We start from the raw sequence: 22,523 nt of genomic DNA, 5'->3' as shown, positions 1-22,523 counted from the left end.
ACAGCCTACAATGTTACCAGATGCCCTGCTCAGTGTTCTGCAGTACTCACAGAATACCTGAAGCTAAAGGCTGGGGAGTTCGAAAGTGTATGCCAGCCTCTGGTGAGACCTTTCCGTTGTAGAAGATGGAAGAGCATTTAGAGCCACACTCAGGAGGCAGAGGCAGTCCGGGATCTCTTGAGTTTGAGGCCAGCCTGGTTCACAGAGTTCCAGGACAGCCAGGGCTACATAGTTAAACCCTGTCTTTAAAAGCACAACAATAAAACAAACAAAAGACAAAAAGCCAGCTTACTGTCAGACTAGTGAGATAGCAAGATCTAACCACAGCCTATGGCCACACATTAACTCACTCCTCAGGCTCTGAGGCCCTGCCTCTCAACATCTTAACAGCTAGAAGCAAATTTCCAACACCAGCCACAGCAGCAACTGTTACTTTTTTTTTTTTTTTTTTTTTTTTTTGTAACTGCTTCTTGGGAAATCTGGAGAGGTCATAAAAAATAACACTTCTAGGAGCTGGAGAGGTGGTTCAGATGGGGAGAGCACTCATAGAACCATGAGGACCTGACTCCTTTCCTGGTGTTCTTAGACTCATTAATAAAAGAATTTTAAGACAGACTCAAAAGGAAGTTCGAGGGCAATGCTATTAGGGGTTAAGCAATAAGCATCTGGACAGGGAATCTGTGACCTTAGCAGCTGCCGGAGGGAGGAAGGTGATGGGGGCGGGGGAGGGGAGACCCCTGCCTCTCTGGCAATGGGGCTCTGCAGGCAGCTGCATGACAGAAAAGGTGGGGGAGCTTCAGAGAAAGGTGAAGAAACCCAAAGTGCCAGGGAAAGAAAGCAGGTTTAGGATTTTTGGCAGGTACATGAAAGAAAAAGATTTTAAATCAAGAAAAGGGTGTGGTTTTGTTTGCTTTTGTTTTTGTTTTCATAACTTAGACAAACTGTCAGGCCTCAGTGTTACACAATAAAGCCTTTCAAGCATCTCCACTGAGGAGGGGCTTCTGTGAAGGATAAGTACATCATGGCATTAAGGGGATAATTATTCTACCCATCTCCTTAGCAGGGCTTTAGTGAATCCGATTTTGAGGGATGATCCAGCCAGGTGATTGACAGGCCCAGCTGGATCAACTCTTAAGGGAGGTGTCCTAGTTAATTTTAACTGTCAACTCGACTGCAGCCTAAAGTCACTTGAGAGTGGAGTCCCAACTGAGGAATTGCCTAGATCCGACTGGCCTGTGAGCATGTCTGTGGGGGAATTGTTTTGTTGGTTTAATGATGCAGTCCACTGTGGGTGACACCATTCCCTAGGCAGTAATCCTTGGTTGTATAGGAGAGCTAGCAAAGCCTGAGACTGTGGGTGAGCCAAGCAAGCAGCATTCCTCCATGGTTTCTGCCTTGAGTTCCTGCTTTGATATTCCTCAATGCTGGACTGTAAGCTGAAATAACCTGTTTCCTCCCCTAAGTAACTTTTGGTCAGAGTGATGGAGTAACAGCAGCAAAAGCAAGCTAGAGCCAGTTGAGGATAGCACATGCTTTTAATCCCAGCACTCAGGAGGCAGAGGCAGGAGGCAGGAGGATCTCTGAATTCGAGGCCAGCCTGGTATGCAGAGTGAGTTCTAGGACAGTCAGAGCTATGGGTTAGGGAGTAGGGGCCAGGGGGTGAGTGGGAGTGGGTGGGGGTAGGGGAAGAGAGAAAGAAAGAAAGACACAAGCCAGGGTAGAAGGAGACAATGGTGTGTAATGTTCTAATCTTTGGAGCAGATCAGAACATCATGTCTCCATCCAAGACCAGAGGTGGATTCCATTCTTTTGACCAGGAGGACACAGCTGTTCCATAATAGGCTTGGAAAGAGCCTGTGACCTATTGTCTATGACTTCTGAGGCCAGGTCACTGATACCCGTGGCTTTGACTCCACTTCCTTTGCATTCCTGAAAATATTGTGATGCTGAGACCACATGGACAGTTGTTTTTTTTTTTTTTTTTCCATTAAGTTAGAATTCCCACAATATTGAGAAATAAGAGCCTGTCCCAGGTTACACAGGTTGCTCTGGGCCAAATGACCTCAGAAAGGCAACAGGAGGCTGCTGGGCAGATGGCTTAGTAGGCAGGGTCCCTTCCTGCTCCTGCAGGGGACTGGAGTTCTAATCCCACCATGGGCAGCTCACAAAAGCCTGAAACTCCAGCTCCAGGAGATCCAGTGCCCTCTTCTGGCTTCCCAAGGGCACTGCACACACACACACACACACACACACACACACACACACACGGACATACAGACACGGACACGAATAAATAAAAATGAAAAAACAACACAAAGGAAAGATACTTCTAATAAAAATACTTCTAATACTTGTCATCTATATTAATATATGTTGTTATAAAATATATTGTACATATAATCATCCCTCTGCATCTGCTGGTTCTCTTTAGGAAGAACCCATCAACTGGAGCAAGTGCTCTGGAAAAAAAAAATGTGCTTTCCTGAGGATGCCTGACTCTTTGGCCTTGCAACATGGCATCTGCTACAAATGTGTGGGGCGGCTCCGTCACTGTCTTGGGCAGACACAGTTACCAGGACAATACAGAGTAACAACTCTTACCTAACATTTCCACTGTACTGAGTGTTCCAAGTGCTGTGGAGGTGATTTTAAATCCACAGCAGACTTGGCTAGGTTCTGTAAATAAAGTACTTGAGTAGCCAAGTGTTTTGCTATATAAAGGCATCCTGGTAATATGTGTAGACAATGAACAACATATCCTGGGCTAACCTATGACTTTCTATGTAGCCCAGGCTGGACTCATACTCAAATTCTTTTGGCCTCAGACTTCTAAATATTAGGATTACAGGTGTGTACCAGACTGCCCTACCACCTTAACAGTTTCAACCAAGCTTTTAAAATATACTTAAAGTTTATTTTAAATCATGGGTCTTTGTGTGGGTATGTTGCACGTGTGTGCGGGTGCCCTCAGAGGCCAGAGGCATCCGGTCCATGGGAGTTGGAGTTACAAGAAGTCATGGTACTGTGGGTTCCTGGAACCCAGGTCCCCTTCAAGAGCAGCTTGCACTCTTAACTGCTGAGCCCTCTCCCTAGCCCCCTCATTCAAGCTTTTAAGAAACAGTACATTTTCAGTATGTAAAATTTCGAAATACGAAATTACCAATCTCTCCTCTGTCTTCATCCAAGTCCCCTCCCCACATGGGCGTGACTCTCTGGGGATATTTTTATCCCTATACAAGTACACACACACACACACACACACACACACACACACACACACACACACACACACTCTACCCCCAATCCTGCTCTCTAATGCATGTAGTTTCTATGATTTCCAGCAGAGGGAGATACCATCCTACTCTTGGGACCACCACGGGTTTTAGTTGTTTTTCCCAGGGGCAGTCAGCTTCAGGAAGACATGGTTAGGTACAAAGATACCCTAAAGGGATCTGGGATCCTCTTCCCTCCATTCCTGGCCAGACCTCTGCCAGGCCTGTCCTGTTTTTTATCTCTAGCTGTGCTTTGCCCTGAGGGAGAGGCCCACTCCTTTATGGGAGGCAGGAAGCCTTGTCCTGGCCTGAAGACCAAGAGTTGCCACCAAGAACCCCATTGCTAAGTGAGCTACATCAGGAGGGGGGGCATGGTGGGAAGTAGGGAGTCCTTTTCCTTGCCCCGCAGACCCTTGACCCTAAGTTCCCTTAAACTCTTCTCTCCACACCCACAATAGCAGCCTCTCCCAAGCCTGGTGTCTCCACCCTACCGCCTTCACCATAGTGTTGGGGGTCGTCTGGAGTCCAGCTGGTGGCCGAATAGAAGCCACCCCTTTCCTGGCCCTGCCCCTCCCGGTGACCCCAATCCTCTGCCAGACACTCAATGGTGCCTTGTTCTCTATCCAGACCCCAGACAAAAGTCCTTCTGTGTGAGGAGGCAGAATTTGGGGGGAGGGGGCACCTCCAACAGGGACCATGTGGGAGCCTGTACAGACCCCAGGCGGAAGGAGTGCCATTTGGAGGGGGACAAGGAAGGGAGGGGGCTTGAGGAGTACAGGGGGCTCATCTGCAGTGGAGGAGGGCAATTTTGACATCCACACCCACACCCACTGGGTAGGTCGAGCATCCACCCTTCAGCTTCTCATCCCTGGGAGGGACATAGAAAGCCAGTTCAGCTTTCAGTCTCCAGGGGCCTGGACTACGAACCCCAAGAACCAGAAACCCCCACTTCTACCGACCACTTGAGTGTTTCCTATTACAACTTTGGTCATACCAAACCTCCTGCCAACAAGGGATGCAGGATGGAAAGTGGGCTTTAGTTCCCTATAAATGCCACCAGGCCCATCCCCAAACAACCACAACTGGTGCTCTGTGTCTTTAATCCCAGCCTGGGGAGACAGAGATGGGTGGAAATCAGTAAGATCAAGTCCAGGCTGGTCTACAATGTGAGCTCCTAGGCCAGCCAGAGCTGCGTAGTGGCACCTTGTCTCAAAGAAAAGGCCACACCCCTACCTCTGCTTATCAGAGAAGTGTTACATGGATGCTCCAAGCTTTCTCCCACATCACTCCAGAAAGAGGGCCTGTCCTTAAGGACCCCAGAATCGTCCCCATTCCAGGTCTCCTTTGATGTTCAGGAGACCAGATATACCGTCTTCCCTCCTTTAAGATGCCAATCTCCAGCCCGCCCTGATTCCCCTTTCACTTCACCTGAGGCTACTACAGCTGGAGACCGGGTTGAACTGTCTCTTTAAGGGAGGAATGGAGTGGGGGCGTCCCTCGCCTCAGGGAGACCTGACTTGTGCCTGCCTGCCCAGGTTTGCTCAGGGCGTGGCGGTGTGGATAAAGGCTGCCCTGGCTTGGGAGTCCATACTCTGCTTTCTCCCGGAACCTCGAAGCCTGTTGAGCTACTCAGGTGAGCAGCCCTGGGGTCTCCTTCACCCAGAGCCCTGGGGGTCCCTTTGCCTCTGCTCCCCAACTCTCCCTGACTCTCTTCTGACTGTACCTGCTACACAGAAACTGGAGTTAAAGACCCCTAAAACCTTCCAGCTTACAGATTCTTTGATGGGGATGGGAGAACTACCCTCCCCGTCAGCTGATTGTCCCTAATGGCTCACCTCTGTGAGACTGGACTAGACAACTGGAGTGACCCACCCAGTGGAATCAGGAAACCCTGGGGACAGGTCTGAGAAGTCTGGGTTTACCTGAGACATCTGAACAGAGTGGGGGTGCCGGGGTGGACAGGAAGTGATTATACCATAATATCATGATTGAGGGTTTCTCAGGGGGTGAGAGTAGGGACGGTATCTAGGGGTAATTGAGTACATGAACAGTAATTTAAATGCACTGGGGGAGGAAACAGATGGAGGTGTGTTGGGTGGCCAGTTATTGGGGCACACGGAGAATAAATGAGCACCAGGAGAGAGAAGATGTCTGCTCTAGGAAAGTGGGACTTGGTTAGGAGATGGGGACTCAGATAACAAGGGTGTATGCATCGTACCCCTGCAGACATGACCATCCACCGTCCTGGAGGAGGGGAGGACACAGAGGGCAGGAGACAGCAACTGCCCTCTGCCTAGCGCAGGCAGGAAGTGCATGAGGCTGCTTAATGTCCCAGGCAAGGCTGGTTCCCTCTGCGTTGCCTCCCACTATGGTTCACTCAGAAGCAGGCAGGCTCTCTTCAGAGCACAGCACCAGCAGGGTAGGACAGTGAGGAGAGAGGGCTGTTTCCGGCCCCCCTCCCAGCCCTAGGGATGACAGGGTCCAGACGGCAGAGGAAGGAAGGAAGGGCTGCAGATGAACCATCTGTCTTCCCCTGCCCTTGTCCAGGTTCCCAAATTTTGGAAGGTTTTGTGGTAATGTGGTCCTTTGGAGGCCTTGGAGGAGTCTGGAGGGAGAAGTGTAGAGGTGAGACCCAGCAGCCATGCTGACAGAGCATGCAGCATTAGGATGAATTGCCAGGTGAGGGCCGTGTGGGATAAGGACAGTACGAGGGAGTCGGCTCCGATTGAGAAAAATGGCTGCACAGGTGGGGCACTCAGCAGGAGCCCTCTGTCAAGGCTGGTGTTTTATATGCATGGGTGACAGAATCAGGAGGCAGCCAGCCTCAGAGCACAGAAATCCATAGCCTGTGCCCCTAACCACCACTTGAGTTCTCCAAAGCTTGCTGGGGCCCCAGACATCTGAGAAATAGTTCCCAAATCAATGACAAGAAATATGTCTAATTTAAACTAATGGGTCCAGGGTGTGCACACATGGGTGCATTCGTGTGTGTGTGTGTGTGTGTATGTGTGTGTGTGTGTGTGTGACAGAGAGAGAGAGAGAGAGAGAGAGAGAGAGAGAGAGAGAGAGAGAGAGAGAGTGTGTGTGTTCAGGGCCTGAAGAGCAGGCTAAGCAAGACTCCATCGCTAGTCCCTCACTGGGGGATTCTAGGCAGGGGCTCTACCACTGAGCCACGCCCCCAGCCCCTTACTGGGGGATTCTAAGCAGGGGCTCTACCACTGAGCTGCATCTCCTTTTTTTTTTTTTTAAACTTTTTCTTTTGTGACAATATCTCACTAAATTGTTCAGTCTGGCCTTGCACTTAGCCTGTATCCCAGGTTGACTTTGAAGTAGAATTTCTTCTGCCTCAGCTTCCCTAGTAGCTTGAGTTAAGCCTGCACTGATTTAGATTAATGAAGAAGCTGAAGGATTTCTCAGCCTCTGGGATCTGCCCCAGGGAAATGGAGGTGTCTGTGTGAGCATGTGGAACTCCCCTGCACCATAGGTGGCTGGTGGCTCCATTTTCCCTTCTAAGTGTGTGCTTTGGTATGAGTGAAAAGGGTTAGTTCTGAAGGGTGACCTTGGGGTTGCTGGGGATTAAAGAGAGGAGTCACTATAAAGTCACTGGACAGTGTCCAGCAAATGGGCAGTGGGGACAAGTGTTAGGATTTGCCACTCAGGCTCCATGAAGGAACAGATCCTGTGTGCCATGTTCCTGGCAGTGATAGTAGGCTTACTGTGAACAGATTTTTCCTTGAAGAGAGGAGGTAGAACAGTGTTTTGCTATGTCCAGGCTGACCTTGAATTTGCCATCCCCCTGCCTCAGCTCTCCAAGGGCTAGGAGATTAAGAGTGTGTGTGTGTGTGTGTGTGTGTGTGTGTGTGTGTGTGTACACGAACTGGCACATGCATGTGCCCATGAGCTCAGGACAGTTGAGTGAGGCAAGCACGGGAGGTCCACAGACAGCAGGACTTTTACTACAGCCCTCCAGGGTGATGGAAAGACAGCAGGTCGCGGCTCAGGCTGTATGGAAAGGGGCTCTATGTGGAGTGAGCCTCGCTGGGGAACCTGTAGTGTTTGCTGCCAGCAGGGCTGGGATGGGGAGTGAGCACAGGCTGAGCAGGGTGAGGGCTGTGGTGTGGGGGCAAAGACTGGACATGAGCTGGGACTCAGAGAATGCTCAGTGGGGCATGCAGAGAGCTCTCAGTGGGACTGCAGAGAGGGCTCAGTGGGGTCTCAAGGGACAGACCCAGGGGTAGGACAGAAGATGGAGATAAGGCCACATCCAGGACTCTCTGTATCTATCCCATCAGCCTGACACTATTTCCCTGTTACACGCACCCGCACCCAGCAGCCCAGGGAGTCAGCTCAGGCCTCAGCTAGAAGCCTGCAGTGTGTGGGCAGAGCCGGGCAGGCTCCAAGCTGTCTGTGGGAGCCACTCCCAGAACCCGGGCCTCTTGCCACCTGGCTCCTGGCACCCTCTTCCCCAAAACACCCCGAGGCCCTTCACAGTTCTTTCTGAGTTAGGAACAGCTAGTTGGGAAAGAGGCATTGTTTAAATCCTGTTCTCTGGACTAAGTCATCCTGGACATCAACTTTCATGTCTCAGAGCCTCAGTTTTCCCATCTGTAAGATGGGGCTAATAAGCAGGATTTGATGGTGCCCACCTATAATCCTAGCTCTTGGACAGCTGAGGCAGGGGGATGGCAAATTCAAGGCTAGCCTGGACATAGCAAAGCACTGTTCTACCTCCTCTCTTCAGGGAAAAATCTATTCACAGTAAGCCTAATATCACTGCCAGGAACATGGCACACAGGACCTCTTCCTTCATGGAGCCTGAGTGCTCACCCAACCCCCACTTGACTTTGAGGCTTCTTATCTCCCAGCCAGTGAGCTTCAGGTTCACCGCCAGCCTTCCTGTGTGTACCCTGGGCTGTGCTCCCGGAGAGCAAGCAGCAGGTGGGACAGAAGTACAAAGCTTTACATCCTGGGTGCCCTGCTAAGGTTGGCCTGTTCTCTGGACTCCTCAGGTCAACGCTGACATGCAAGAGTTTGCTCTGAGCCTGTTGGTCCTTCTAGCAGGTGAGTGTCTGGCCCCAAAATGCCCTTTCCCAGGGCCTCTCAGCTGGGCAGAGACAAGCGCTCTCTCTCTCTCTCTCTCTCTCTCTCTCTCTCTCTCTCTCTCTCTCTCCCTCCCCCCTCCCTCCCTCCCTCCCCTTGCTCTCTCGTTTGAATTCTCACTCTCTTGCTCTCTCTCTCCTCTCTCTCTCTCTCTCTCTCTCTCTCTCAAATTCTCACTCTCTTGCTCTCTCGCTTTCTCTCTCTCTCGCTCTCTCACTCTCTCAGTCTCTCAGTCTCTCGTTCTGTCTCCTATCTCTCATCTCTCCTCTCTCTCTCTCTCTCTCTCTCTCTCTCTCTCTCTCTCTCTGTAGTACTGTTGTGCTATGTGTCATGGCCTCCCCACGCTGCCGTCCCACAAGCAACTGAGAGGCTAGCGGTGACATAACAGGTAACCTGAGTACCTCGTGCCTCTGTTTCCCCATCTGTGAAACACAGAGAAGAATGTCACCTAGTCATAGGGGCTTTGTGAGGCTTAAATGAGTTAATGTTTGAACAGCGATCACCGAGGCCTGGGTGGAGCTGGCCCCAAGCATGTGTGCCTGAGTATAACTAAGCATTGTTTTCCTCCCTTTAGCAGAACTCAGACCCGGAATGAAGCCAGATGAGCTTTCAGCCAGAATTGAGCTCTTCCTCCTTGCTCTTGCCATGCTTTTCTCCTTCCTTAACCTCTTCTTCGTGTGTGTATGACTGTGTGTGTTCTTGTGTGTGCAGCTTTGCATGTGTGTGCATGCTTATGCATGTGGCTGCCAGAGGGTAACTTTGGGTGTGGTTCCTTAGGAGCAAGCCACCTTTTTTTCTTTTCAAATTCTTTATGTGTATGATTGTTTTGCCTGCAAGTCTGTGCTTGGTAACTGTGGAGGCCAGAAGGGGGCGTCAGATCCCCTGGAAGTGGAGTTACAGATGGTTGTGAACCATCATGTGGTTGCTGGGAACTGAACCTGGGTCCTCTGCAAGAGCAGTCGTTGCTCTTAACCACAGAGTCACCTCTCTCCAGAGCCCCCCACCCATTTAGACCACTTTTTACTTTACCATTTTTGGGCCCAAGTAGCCTTCTGTTTGGAAAGGGACGTGGACCTGCATTCAACTGGCTGACTGAGTCATTTCAAAGGGGGAGAGGTCAGAAGACACAATACCTGTGGGGCGTAGCTGTGGTGGGGCCAGCAAGGCATTTTGTGAGCAGCGCTCCTGTGAAAGAAACAGACACTGGAACAGGAGCCATCTGCTGCCTTGAAAAGCAAGGCTTCTCCTGCGGGAGGCGTGGCCCAGCCCGGAGGCTAGAAACACTGTTTCCAGTGCAGTGTTTCAGAGATAGGGGTGGGAGCCCATATCTCCATGAAGGTGCATGTCCAGGTAGGACTAGCCAGAGGTTAGATCCTGTGCACTGTGAGGTGGGGCTGTTCCCCCACAGAGCATTTCTCACAGGCAATGAACCTCCATGGATCCTGCTGAGGGCTCTGCTAAAGCCACCTTAGTCATAACCTTTACTTTTTGTCCCCACAGGCCTGCCTACTTTGGATGCCAATGACCCTGAAGGTGAGCCAGAGCCCATCCTCCACCCCACTTTCCCAAGTCCCCTACTGTCTTAGATTCATGTATGTGTTTTTTCTCTTTGCAGATAAAGATAGCCCTTTCTACTATGGTAAGAACGGAGTCTTCTCTTCACTTCTTTCCCGTCTTGCACAGTATTTGTGCCAAGGGTCCCACGGGAGGATGACTGACAGTTCACAGTGACCCAGGGGTGAGGATAGGAGAGGGTTTGAGTCGGCACTGAGCTCCCAGGTAGGTGAAAGTTATCAGCTTTGAGGAGAAATACAAGACAGGCACAGACACGACCTGAGTCCAGTCCACAGGAGACGTTAGTTTCAGATCAACCACCAGAAAGCTAGACATGAAAATCTTCCCAGAGAAGAAAGGGAATTCTATACCCCAATCCTCCAGCTTCCATCAGGAGCTGCCCCTTGCCCGTCCCCTCTCTTTCTCTATTGGTCCTCACGCCTGTTTCAGCTCAGGATTTTAGCATCTACTACTCCTTCATCCTGCACCATTTTCTTCCATGCCTTCAGGGCCAGCTCTGCCTTCCTGCGGATCTCCTCAGAGAGCCCTTGCCTGACCACTCGTTCTAAAGACCCAGCCTCTTGACTTCCTATCCTCCATACTGATCCTTTCCCTCAGATGGCTTCTCTGCCCCTGGGTGGACACGTGATATCTTGTTCGCTTGGATATGAACTGCAATAGTTGCACAGTGGGGCTGGGTTTTGCTTTTCTGTTTTACTGCTGTCAAGTGAGTTGGGAGATAGGGGAAGGAATTGGGCTACCTTTGAGGTCCCCTTTGTCTCCCTCTCAGATTGGCACAGCCTCCGAGTCGGCGGGCTCATCTGTGCAGGGATTCTCTGTGCCCTGGGCATTATAGTTCTCATGAGTGAGTACTTGGGAGCTCTGGGAGGGAGTGAGCAGGGAAGGGGTTTCCTGTTCTTTCCCCTGACCACGCCTCTTTCCAACAGGTGGCAAGTGCAAATGCAAGTTCAGCCAGAAACCCAGGTGAGATGGGTTCTGGGCATGCTCAAAAAAAGGCTAAGCTGTGGGTTGGGGATTTAGCTCAGTGATAGAACGCTTGCCTAGCAAGCGAAAGGCCCTGGGTTAGGTCCTCAGCTCCAAAATAAATAAATAAATAAATAAATAAATAAATAAATAAATAAATAAATAAATAAATAAATAAGGCTAAGCCTTGTGCAAAGTGCTCAGGCCTGGGTGCTCTGCCCCGGTGTCTCCTGGGCTTATCCATGGCAAATCATCCCGAGAAAGCTGTGGTCCTTACTGGTACACTTAGCTTTGCATAAACGTACAGTGGGAAATCAACCAAGAAACTGTCTGGGCAACCCGAGACTCCTTTAGCCCCTGAGAGAGAGGATAAATAGGAGAGGATTTATTTACATATTATTCCGTTTATTTCCTTAGCCACCGTCCAGGAGATGGGCCACCCCTCATCACACCAGGTATGACACAGGATGATTGGGGGTGACACGTGGGGGTAATGGTCACTAGTGGAAGCTGGAGTGGGAGCGTGCCTGAGTCAGGGAGAAGGAAAGGGGAGATGCTTGCAAACTGACTCCATTCCCTCTACCAGGCTCTGCTCACAACTGCTGAGGATGGATCAGTTAAAAAAGTGCAGGTCCTGTCTCTGGAGATGGGCTTGAACTCCAAGATGTCTGGGCTCCTCCTCTCCTGACACTGCCTTCCCCGAGCCTCATCTCATGGTAGCAGGTTCTTTGTTCAGTTGTTAATATAAAATGATTTTACGTCATGCTCAGGCGAGCCAGAGACTCTGTGTGGAGCTTGGAGTGTGGCTGCCGGCAGCGAGGAGGTGAGCAGATGCTGGGGTGGACCTTGGGGCCTCGATGGGGCAGGTTAATGAGCAGGAGCTGATGGCTGAATCATGCTTAGACCTGCACGTCATGGCCTTATGGTGGGCATGAGATTTGCCCTTTCCCTCCATGGGCAGCCTCCTGTGCCACTTAAGTTCTAGTGGCAAACGAGGGACACTTGCGGGAGTGAAAAAGAGCCCTAATCTCACGCAGTGTAGGGACACTGGGTGACATTGCGAAAAACTACACCGTGGGGTCATCACACCATATTGGGGCCACCCCGATATTTAGCTGTCCCCACCCCTGCAGTTGAGATGACCCCACTTTATCATGAGACCCTTCCATTCACCTGTGAGACCTGTAATTTCTCAGAACACCGCCGATAGTCCAGCAGTGGCCACACTGTGAGATCCTCCACTGACCCCCAGCTCTCTTGAGGCTCCTCAGTATCCATCAGAGCCTCCAGAATCTAAGTGCAATCACAGAAAATGCCTAAAACCTTTCAAACCAAAATTCCTGCCCAAGATCCCATCCAGGGTTTTCACCTGCCACTCAACAAGAGGCTCCCGCCTTGAGACCACAGAGCGGGCAGGTTGGGTGCGCGGGGCATTTATTGAATTCATACACTCCCTGTTCTTGCCCCTGTCACATTCTGGAAAAAGGTACCCAGTGCTCTCTGTGACGCCTCTAGACTTCATCTTCGCTGCTTCACTTTTACTGCACACGTGTAAAAGCAATCAGTCTTCGGAAATAGACATGCGCACGGGCAGCAAAGTACCAGGCATGCGCACAGGCAGCAGAGTACCAGGCCAAGAAACTGCCCAGCAACTGTGACGTCACAGAGACGCATACTCCACGAAACCAATGGCCAGATAGGGTTTGAGTGGAACTAATGCTCTCTCTCGGTTCTTTATATGCAGCAGGACCAAGGGGACGTTGAGGGCGGGGTGTCCAAACCTCTTGGAGCTCAGCAGATTGCCCTTTTAGTTTCTGTATCCCAGCTCCAAGTTGTGTTCCAGGAGGAACTCCCAAGATGTTGTGCATGGGAGCATCTGTCCTCAGCCCAAATGTGGCTTCAGACTGGAGGGGCCCTAAACATAGTTGGGAGTAAAGAGACCTCCCACTTGCCCCTTAGGTACAGATCCTCCGAAAAGTGGACTAAGCCTAACTCAGGCTGATGCACTTGGCTTGTGGTCTGTATCACCCAGGACTGTCTGTGACATCCAGGAGGCCAGCCCAGAGAGGTTACCCAGATGTCCCAGAATGCCCTTGCCAGTCCCATAGCCACTTCCAGGGTCTTTCCCAGCCTCAGGCACTGAGATCCAACTCATGGTGCTGGTAGATCTGCGTGGGCCCCTTGAAGCACGCTGCGAATAAAAAGCGTCTTCCTGCTACAGTGACTTGGCCAAAGGCTCGGGGGGCCACCAAGGCCGGTGGGCCCAGCTCCTGTAGTGGCTCCAGGATCCCTTTATCGGGCTCAAAGCGGAAGACTTGGCTGAAGGCGAAGTCGCTGCCCAGAATGGCCAACTGGTCGCTGGCAATTAGTAGTGGCTGGAAGACATGGGAGCCTCGAGATGGAAGTTGCTGCAGCAGACGGAACATGGAGCCGTCCCAGCGCATGACCTGCAGGATTTGGAAGCTAGTTAGACCCTGGGTCATGAGACGCTAACTGGCCTGTCATTTAACAGGATCCTGTAGGTTCTCCATTTACCCGTAATCCCTCCCCCTTTTTGAGAGTCTTGCTAGCCACGGACTGCTTTCTACCTCAGCCTCCCTGGTACTGAGATGACAGCCTCTGGGCCTCTGTGACACCAACACTATGCCCAGCATCTTTCATAACTTACAGATAACATTTGTCTGCTCGGAACAGGGGCATTGTTCTAGACTTTTCTCTCTGCCTCACATGCCACACAGACTGCCCAGCAATGGTCTGCCAATCTTACTTGTCATACGTTATATGTTTATCCCAACTGTTCTGGTCATACCCTGACCAGCTTCCACCTTCTCCAGCCTGATCCCCGATTCCCGTTCTAATCTCCGTTGCTCCCTCCTGGAGACCCCTTGAATAGTTGAGGTGTGGGGTGTGGGGTGGGGACTTGGAAAAGATAATCCTGAAGGCGATCAGAACCTAACACCAACTCAACCTGTCCCAACAGTAAGGGTGTGGATGGAGTTAACCGTCATCCTGGAATGTTCTAGAGAGACAGGGCCAAGCTTAGCAGAGTAAATTCAGAATCTTGGAGCAGGTCATGTGGGCACGGTCCTGTTGTGCCAGCACAGGGCTGGGGCAGGAGAATTATGAGATTGAAGCCAGCCTGGACTATATATTAAGATCCTAGCTGGGGGTTGGGGATTTAGCTCAGTGGTCGAGCGCTTGCCTAGCAAGCGCAAGGCCCTGGATTCGGTCCGGAAAAAAAACAAAAAAAGATCCTAGCTGAGTCTCTGCCTCATAAAGCCACGGGCTATAGTTTAGCAGGCAAGCTTAGAATTCACCAGTGGCTCAGCTGCTGTGCCTAAGCCTGGAACTCACTAGAAAGCGGCTGGGGGCGTGGCTTAGTGGGGCTTGCTGCTTAGAATTCATCATGGATTAGTTGTGGGTGAGGCTCAATGGTAGAACGCATTCCTGGAATTCACCAATGAGGGGACGTGCTGAAACAGTGGTCCAGCCCCCTGCCAAATGAGGGTTCAGCTGCTGGGATCTAATCTGGCTGCTACTGTCTGCCCCCAGGCTCACCATGGAGTCCCCAATGTATCGAGTCAGGCACAGGAACACGTCTCCTCCCGCCTGAAAGTGTTTTGTGGCATAGACGTCCTCTGCCTCTGGGATGTCTGTGCGCCTCTCGAATCGGCCACCAAACCAGTGAAAGAGCACAGGCCTCTGGGAGGCGGAAGCAAGCAACAGGTGCGGTCGGCCGTCCAGCTCCAGGGCCTCTGCATCGGTGTCGCGGTGCCAGGCGTGCAGGCTCTGGCGTGGGTAGAAGCCCGGCCCATCACGACACAGCAGCGTGGTGCTGCCAGCCTTGGAAGCATCAGCCACCACGAAGCAGGGCTGCCCATCCAGCCACAGGAGCTCGGCATCATTGGGTCGCAGCAGCCGTTGAGGGGCTAGGACTTGCACAGGGGTCAGACGCAGGTCGGGGCTGGACCGTGACCACAGCTGTGAGCCTCCCCATAGGCGAGCAGCCAGTATGAAGAGGCGTGGGCCCAGCACCAGAGGTTTGCAGGACACCACTGAGGGCGCTGTAAAGAAGAGTGGGACACTGTCAGGCTCAGGAGCAGTCTGAGAATAGGAGGGAAGAGGCCAGGACAGGAGCAAAGCTCACCGGACAGCTCTTCCTCAGACCTGAAGCGCTGCAGGCTGTAGTCCCACACCAGGATCAGGCAACGGCCAGCGAAGGGCTGTGCCAGGACCATGTGAGGTTCCCCCTGATAGGAGAAGGACTCCACGCTCAGTGCCGACTCCCCAACAGTCTGGAGCCAGGAGAGTTCTAGGGGCAGCAAGAGAGTCAGGGGTGCCTAGGGGTGGGCAGGAGACCTCAATGCTTTGGTTAGCACGTCGTTGAAAAAAGAATCCATAGTGTTCACATGAGGACCTATGGAACAGAACCTTTCCCCCTATAGATGTGTTAAGTCTCAGAAACTCAAACATCTTTCTTTCCAAATGCCGGGTGGCATCATCAAATCGTCCCTGGGAAACTGTTTCAGTTAGATGTTGTGGCACGTGCTTGTGATCACGGCTTTGGGAAGCTGAGGCAGGAGGATCTCTGGTTCCTGGTCAGCCCGGGCTACACAGTGTGACCCTGTCTCAAAAACACAAAACAAATGACATGTTTAGTTACTCAACTAACTTTACAATAGCATTGATGTGAGCTACACTCTGTTACCATGAGAACGTGAGGATAAGTGGTCCAGGCAGCCAGTTACCAACAACCTTCATTCTCCCCAACTGGAGCTGGGGCATAGAAGACAAGCCTGCCAACCCAGCCACTCAAGAGAATGAGGCCTGAGAATTGAAGGTTAAAGGCCTGCCTGGGATACAGGAGTCAGGGGAGTCTGAGCAACTCAATAGAGACCTTATATAAAATGAGAAAGCAAAAAGAGGTTGGAGATGTATGCAGCTCAGTGGTAGAGCCCCCGCCTAGGATCCCCCAGTGAGGGGCTGGGGGCGTGGCTCAGTGGTAGAGCCCCTGCCTAGAATCCCCCAGTGAGGAGCTGGGGGCGTGGCTCAGTGGTAGAGTCCCTGTCTAGAATCCCCCAGTGAGGAGCTGGGGGCGTGGCTCAGTGGTAGAATGCTTACCTAGCATATGGAATTCTCTTAATTTAATTCCTAATGTCTGTCTCTCTGTCTCTCTCTCATGCACACACACACACACACACACACACACACACACAAACAAACAAACACACACACCACTTTTTCCATAAATCAGGGAGAAGATCATCGGGCAACCTAGGTAGAATGTTCCAGCACTCCTACTCACACACTGCCAAGATATGATCAAGTTCACAACAGACACGAAGTGTGATGTTCACCTCATTGTGTGAACATAATGTCCTCGACCTAGCCTCTCTCACCTCCTTTTTACTGCACCCAAAGCACAGGAAGATGTCACAACCTGGGCTTGAACAGTAAAAACAAAGGCATCAAATAGGGGCTACCCCGACCCATGCAGACAGCTCATCCCTTTTGTGTTCATGTGTGGGGTTGCATGCATGACGCACATGTGGTCAGAGGGCACATGTATGGGGGCCGGTCCTTTCCTTCCATCCTATGGGTTCTGGGGATTGAACCCAGGTCATCGAGCTTGGTAGCAAGTGCTCTTGCCTACTGAACCAACTTACTAGCCCAGAAAATTCTTTTGTGGGGGAGGGGTGGGACAGTGTTTCTTTGCATAGCCTGGCTGTCCCGGAACTCACTCTGTAGACCAGGCTTGGCTTGAACGCAGAGATCCCCCTGCCTCTGTCTTCCTGAGTGCTGGGATTAGAGGTATGCATCACCACCAGGGACATTCACACAAAAGAAATCTCATCTCCCCTCTCTCTGTCTCTGTCTCTGTTTCTCTCTCCCTCTCCCTCTCTCCCTCTCTCTCTCTCTTTCTCCCTCTCTCCCTCTTTTCCTCTTTTCCTCTCTCCCTCTCTCCCTCTCTCTCAGACTTTGCTATGTAGCTCAAACTGGCCTCAAGTTCACAATCCTCCAGCCTCAGCCCTTCTAGTGCAGGATTACAAGCACAAACCACCATGCCGTACAGTCTTTTTAAAAATTTCCTTTAAATCCCACCCCTTCCTGAGCTGCTGAGATGGCTCGGTGAGTAGGAGCACCTGCCACCAAGTCTGATATGATGGAGCTGAGTTCAGTCCCAGAACCCATGTGATGGAAGGAGAGAACCAGCTCCCACTTATACTCAACACACACACACTTTAAATAAAAAGTGTTACTTGCTGTTTAACCCCTTCCTTGCTTCCCTAGTCCCAGCTCTGGTCTTCCTTGGATGCTATGCCTTCTCCAGTTCTGACCCGATGCTTCACCTGCCTAACTTCTAATTCCTACCCCACCCCACCCTCTGCCTACACCTCCCCATTTTGGAGAGATCATTTCTGGACCATTTGGGTTCCCTGACGTTTCCTGAACAGGAGTCTCAGGGAGGGCAAGACCCAGGGCCATCTGAGTCAGTGCAGTCCTACCACATGGCCCAGCATTCAGAAAAGCATCCCAATATACTCTTATGTATGTGTGGAAAGGCAAAAGGAAGGCAAGCTCCAGGGTGCTAAGAAGGGATTCTGAACATGGGATGCTTACAGCCTCTTGTAACAGAGTGACGGTGTACATCTGCCACCCCTACACTGGGAGGCTGAGACCAGAGGATTGCTGCAAGTGTTGAGGCCAGCCTGGACTACAGAGTGAAACACTGTCTCAGAAAACAGAACAAAAGTAACAACCCACGAGCGCTGGGATGGAGAGATGGCTCCCGATTAGGAGCACTTACAGTTCTTACAGAAAACGGGTTCAGCTCCCAGGACCCAGTCAGAACAGTTTACAAGTGTCTGTAGCTGCAATTCTCAGAGATCCAACACCTCTGGCCTTTGAGGCAGCTGCACTTGCATGCACACACCCCCACACAGACACACGCACATACCTATAACAAAAATAACAGCAACCACAACAACAACACAATAGCCTCGTGTCCCAGGACTGGCATCAAAAGCCATGCAGAGACCAAGTGTGGTCTCTCATGCTTGCAATTCCAGGACAAGGTGGAGGAGGCAGGGGGATCACCAGTTCAGTGCCAGCCTTGTCTTCGAATTGAGATCCTGTCAAAAAGAAAAAACCATCCTGCCCAGTGTTGACCCCTCCCACAGATCTGGGATCATTGCTTTACCAATGAAGAAACTGAGGCACAGGAGGTTATCTTCCTCAGCCTTGTAACAACCTCCACCATCCATCTAAGGGCCTGTTGTCCCTCCCACCCCTGGGAGTCGGGGAGGGCAGGAAGCCTTCACCTGTGGCTTTACACTTGAACTTCTTAGGGTCGAGGTGATTCAGTTGTATTTGAGCAAGTGCAGAGGGGCCCGCACAGGCCCCCGTGCCCACACTGGCATTCACCATAGGCATCCACTGTAGCAACCAAAGTACTCGGCAGTCACACTGGAACGGGTTACCACGGAGGTCCCTGGGGTGAGAAGCCAGGAGGAAAGCTGTGACCCAGTTTCTGTGGTTTGGAGGCAGAGTCCTCTGAGGGTTGAGGATGGCTCTCTCGGATGACAGCAGAGTACAGTCCCACGAGCTACCCAAGAAGGCCCAGATCTCTCCCCTCCAAAAGCATTCCCAGGCCTCCCGCCACGCCTGAGGGAGGCTGAACTCACACATGAGTCAGAGTCTCCAAGCCTTGGAACAGGAATCTGGGTAGAGCCTCAAGGTGGTTGTTGGCCAGGCTTCTGATGGAGCGGGGAGAGGAAAGAGTGTCAGCCAGGGCCAGAAGACGCTATGGCCTTGAGGGTGGGTCGGGCTGCCTACAGTGGAGGTCTGGACTGTGCAGATACACACAGGTGGGTCAGTGAGCGGAGTCCCCTCAGGGCGTTCTTAGAGATGGAGCCGATCTTGTTGTCCTCAATGAAGCTGTGGGGAGAGGGTGGGGTAAGGGGAGGTCTTAGGAAGCCACTGCAAGGCTGGTTTCTCCTCTCTCACCTGTGTGACCATAAGGACCCCCCACTCTTCACTGCCGCTGCTCTCACAGTAGCCAAAGGACTTGGCTGTCTGGTCATCGTCAAGCTTATCATAGACATGACTGCCATCACCACCACCACCACCACCACCACCACCACCACCACCACCACCACCACCACCACCCAGGCCCCAGTGGGCCCAGGTAAAGTCAACACTACTGCTGGCATCCCCAACATGTGCACCTCTCTTCATTGTTGAGCTCAGTACCAACAATGCCCTTAACCCCGGCACCGTGCCGTCATCTCTGCCCATCAACACATACTACCAACCCCCACACCGCCAACACAGACAGTGTCCCCAATATCACACCTTCATGACCAGAACCACACACCAACACTGCCACCACTGTTACAAACCTCCTCGGGGACCGACAGCATCACCATCATCACCAACATTCACAACATCCACCAGGACCACTGGTACGGCCATGGTGTTCATGGAGACCCACAGCAGGAATTCGGTCATGCTTGGTAGGCACAGAGCCAACAACATCACCAAAACTAACATCTGGGCACAGCTCGGCAGGTAGAAGCAGTTTGCCCCAGGTTTGATTCCTGGGACCCGTGTGGTAGAAGGAAAGAATCTACGGCTGCTGATGATCCTGACTTCTATACCTGGGCACGTGCATTGTGACACCACACCAAAAATAAATGCAATTGAAAAATATTTTTAGAAGCATGCCACCTGGGCTGAGGTATGTCTCAGAGATAGAGTGCTCACCTTGAATCCCACAGTGAGGGGCTACACATATGATTGGTTCAGTGGTAGAGCCCCAGTGAGGGGCTGGGGGTGTGGCTCAGTGGTGGAGCCCCTGCCTAGAATCCCCCAGTGAGGGATATGGAACTACTTTCCTAGCTTGCCCAAGACCCAGCACCACAAAACAAACACCACAAACAAATAGAAAAGGGCCCCCCAAACACAAACCTAGAAAACCCCTAACCATATTCCACCCATAGCCATGACCACCGTCAACATATACCATAACATAAGCACATACCTCTACACTGGTAATCTTCACAAACACAAGCCCTATACACCTTGTAGATAGTCCCCAATAACACCAACACTTAGTCCCAATAACACCAACACTATTGTGGCAGCCATTTTGGTCGACGTCCCTCACAGTCCATCAGTAGCAATATAACCACCATTTCTCTTCCATCAGTAACACCCCCTACAGACCATCATCCACAGCAGCGTCACCAGGCCACCAGCAGCACTGCAACCTTGCCCTAGAGTCATCCCCTCTGCCATCCTATCCAACCCTGACATCCCCCACTGTCACATGGTCATGCATAGCTTCAAGCTGTGACCCTGTAATTTGACATGTTTCCTGCTCCTGACCTCTCTGTATACCCCCTTCTGGAGTCCCCCTGCATCAGGACAATAGAGTCTGGCTCTCTAGGCTCTTTGTTGATGCTTGGTTTTTCCGGGCTATAGAACTGACACTGGTGTCTCAAACATGTCGGGCAAGCACCTTCTCCTGAGATATACTTCTAGTCTTTTAGTTTGTTATTTCTTATTTCTTATGAGACAGGGCCCAGGCCTTGAATTAACCATCCTCCTGCCTCAATTTCCTAAAAAGCTGGGACTACAGGCCTGAGGCACCAGCCCCCAGCTTCCTTTGCAACTCTTGAAATACATAGAGGTGAGATTCACTTCTGACCTGAGCTACCCACACTGTAGACTTCCTCCTAGGAGTCTGCCATTGTCCAGATGCCTCCGTCTGCAAACCACCTCCCTTCCTCTGGGAGTCACAGAGAGGCTCACCCACACCTCCGAGCCCACCTTCCCCAACCTTGGGCTGTACTCACAGGTACTGCAGGTAGGACAGGCCGATGAAGGCATCACCCTCAATTACAGAGAAGGTATTGGACGTGAAGAGGCTATAGGGAGGGTGGGACAGTGCTGTCAGAGTTGAAGACTTGTATCTATGGCTGTGCTCGGCTCCCATCCAACCCCAAGGCACACATGCAAGCATGGGGCTATCTGAACGGACACAGGCGCCCCCATAAATACACACAATGTACACATGTCCTCACAGGTGTCTGAAAGGCACCATGCACGCATGTGTGCGAACATACATGTGCACACACGTGCATGAGCACACCCCCAACTCACAAATGCGTATATACACATATGCACACACCCCACACATGCGTATACACCCACATCCACATGCATGCACACACACATACCACACACATATGCACATGCATGCACACACATACCACACACATATGCACATGCATGCACACACAAGTGCAAGTGTGCGTGCACACAACAACCACCCGCCCCCCTCCAGGCAAGAAAACCCGTTCTCTTAAACAGTGTGTTGTGAGCCCAACCAGAACACACTCACAGCAAGTGCAGTGACGGCATCTTTAAAAAGCTTCCAGCCTTCAGCCGGGAGACCCCCATCCTGACGAGAGAGCTGGGGACATGGGCAGAGATTAGTGAGCAGAAAACTATTCTGATTCTCCTCTCTCAAATCAGAGGTCTTGGCTGCTCTATAGGCCCTGGCCTGCCATGTTGGCCTGGGGGTGTCTCCTATTTCCCCCCACACAAGTGGCTAAGGTCCCTGGCAGCATCCAACCCCTGATATGGTTCTTTCACTGATGTCACTGCTCCCCCTTGCCTTGGGGACTCCCCCAACCTGCACCTTTCCAAATCTTTCAGACAGCCCAGAATTCTTTTGGTGTCCAAGATTCTGAGAGACCTCGGCACCCCACCCCAAATCCCGGAGTCTCAGGTCTCCTCCCTCCCTTTCGGCCCACACAGGGCCTGGCACTCACAGTGACAGGAGCGTGGTGGAGAAGCTCTCAGGCAGCTCGGGGGAGCCCTCACACAGGGTGCTCTCCTTGGAGCAGGAGCAGCGTGGAGGACACTTTCCCTTGGGGGGACTCCAGGACACTCCTGCCCCAGTCCAGGCCAACAGGAACAACAGAATGCCTGCCCCTCCCATGCCCCTGCCCCAGCCCAGGCTCCCCCTGGCTCCACCCTGCCAGACCTGAACCACTACATCTCTGTGGGATGCCCCTCCATCCTGCTGCTGGCCATGCTGTCCTGTGGCTGGCTGACCTTGTTCCCTCCTCCAGCCTGTGCCTCTCTTCCAGTATCTGGAGTGTGGATTTTCTATCAGTATCTTTCTCTCCCTATCTTTCTATTATTCTCTTTCCCACACTCTGCGATCTCTGTCTTTCTGTCTTTGTCTCTCTGGTTTGGCCTGTAGATCTCTGGGGTGTGTGTGTGTGTGTGTGTGTGTGTGTGTGTGTGTGTGTGTGTGTGTCTGTCTGTCTGTCTGTCTGTCTGTCTGTCTGTCTGCCTGTCTGTCCTGGTCCTTCTGCCTGGTCTGTCTGTAACTCTCACCTCCCTGCCCCGTTTCAAGTTTCCAGTACTTTCTGTGTGTCCTCCCACGCTGGTCTCACTTTCTGTGGCCTGGGATGTGCCCAGCAGAAGGGTAGGAAGGAGGAGGTCAGGGGCCATCGGAAGAAAAGGCCCAGGAAAGAAATTGAATGGCCTTTGAGGGGGCGGGGCTGCCAAGCCTGCCACCCTAAGCACTCCCAA

At 51.8% G+C, this 22,523-nt stretch overlaps 2 protein-coding genes across 10 annotated transcripts; one reads left to right on the top strand and one right to left on the bottom strand.

Moving 5' to 3' along the window:
• The first annotated feature begins 4,461 nt into the window (after positions 1 to 4,461).
• Positions 4,462 to 11,673, top strand: Fxyd3 (FXYD domain-containing ion transport regulator 3). Of its 6 annotated transcripts, none has more exons than XM_063266166.1 (8): positions 4,462 to 4,905; positions 8,138 to 8,333; positions 9,873 to 9,905; positions 9,988 to 10,011; positions 10,717 to 10,791; positions 10,874 to 10,910; positions 11,328 to 11,365; positions 11,497 to 11,673. In XM_063266166.1, the coding sequence occupies exons 2-8, from the start codon at positions 8,294 to 8,296 to the stop codon at positions 11,514 to 11,516; spliced, it is 267 nt and encodes an 88-aa protein (XP_063122236.1). In that variant the 5' UTR covers positions 4,462 to 4,905; positions 8,138 to 8,293; the 3' UTR covers positions 11,517 to 11,673. The 6 variants fall into 6 exon arrangements, with proteins under 6 accessions (XP_063122236.1, XP_063122181.1, XP_063122214.1 ...); XM_063266203.1 differs by having other exon boundaries at positions 4,553 to 4,905; positions 8,142 to 8,333; NM_172317.2 differs by having other exon boundaries at positions 4,889 to 4,905; positions 8,282 to 8,333.
• Lgi4 (leucine-rich repeat LGI family, member 4) lies at positions 11,295 to 22,130 on the bottom strand. Of its 4 annotated transcripts, none has more exons than XM_063266499.1 (9): positions 21,619 to 21,654; positions 21,319 to 21,390; positions 20,771 to 20,842; positions 18,777 to 18,848; positions 18,596 to 18,667; positions 18,233 to 18,402; positions 15,058 to 15,222; positions 14,469 to 14,974; positions 11,295 to 13,357 (listed from the first exon to the last, which is right to left on the bottom strand). In XM_063266499.1, exons 2-9 carry the CDS (start codon positions 21,375 to 21,377, stop codon positions 13,043 to 13,045), a joined length of 1,431 nt encoding a protein of 476 aa, XP_063122569.1. In that variant the 5' UTR covers positions 21,378 to 21,390; positions 21,619 to 21,654; the 3' UTR covers positions 11,295 to 13,042.
• Positions 22,131 to 22,523: the final 393 nt, after the last annotated feature.

Source organism: Rattus norvegicus, chromosome 1 (assembly GCF_036323735.1).
Source record: "Rattus norvegicus strain BN/NHsdMcwi chromosome 1, GRCr8, whole genome shotgun sequence".
NCBI classification, from domain to species: Eukaryota; Metazoa; Chordata; class Mammalia; order Rodentia; family Muridae; genus Rattus; species Rattus norvegicus.
The sequence above is the reverse complement of the archived record's forward strand: the minus strand, read 5'-3'. Positions and strand labels throughout refer to the sequence as shown.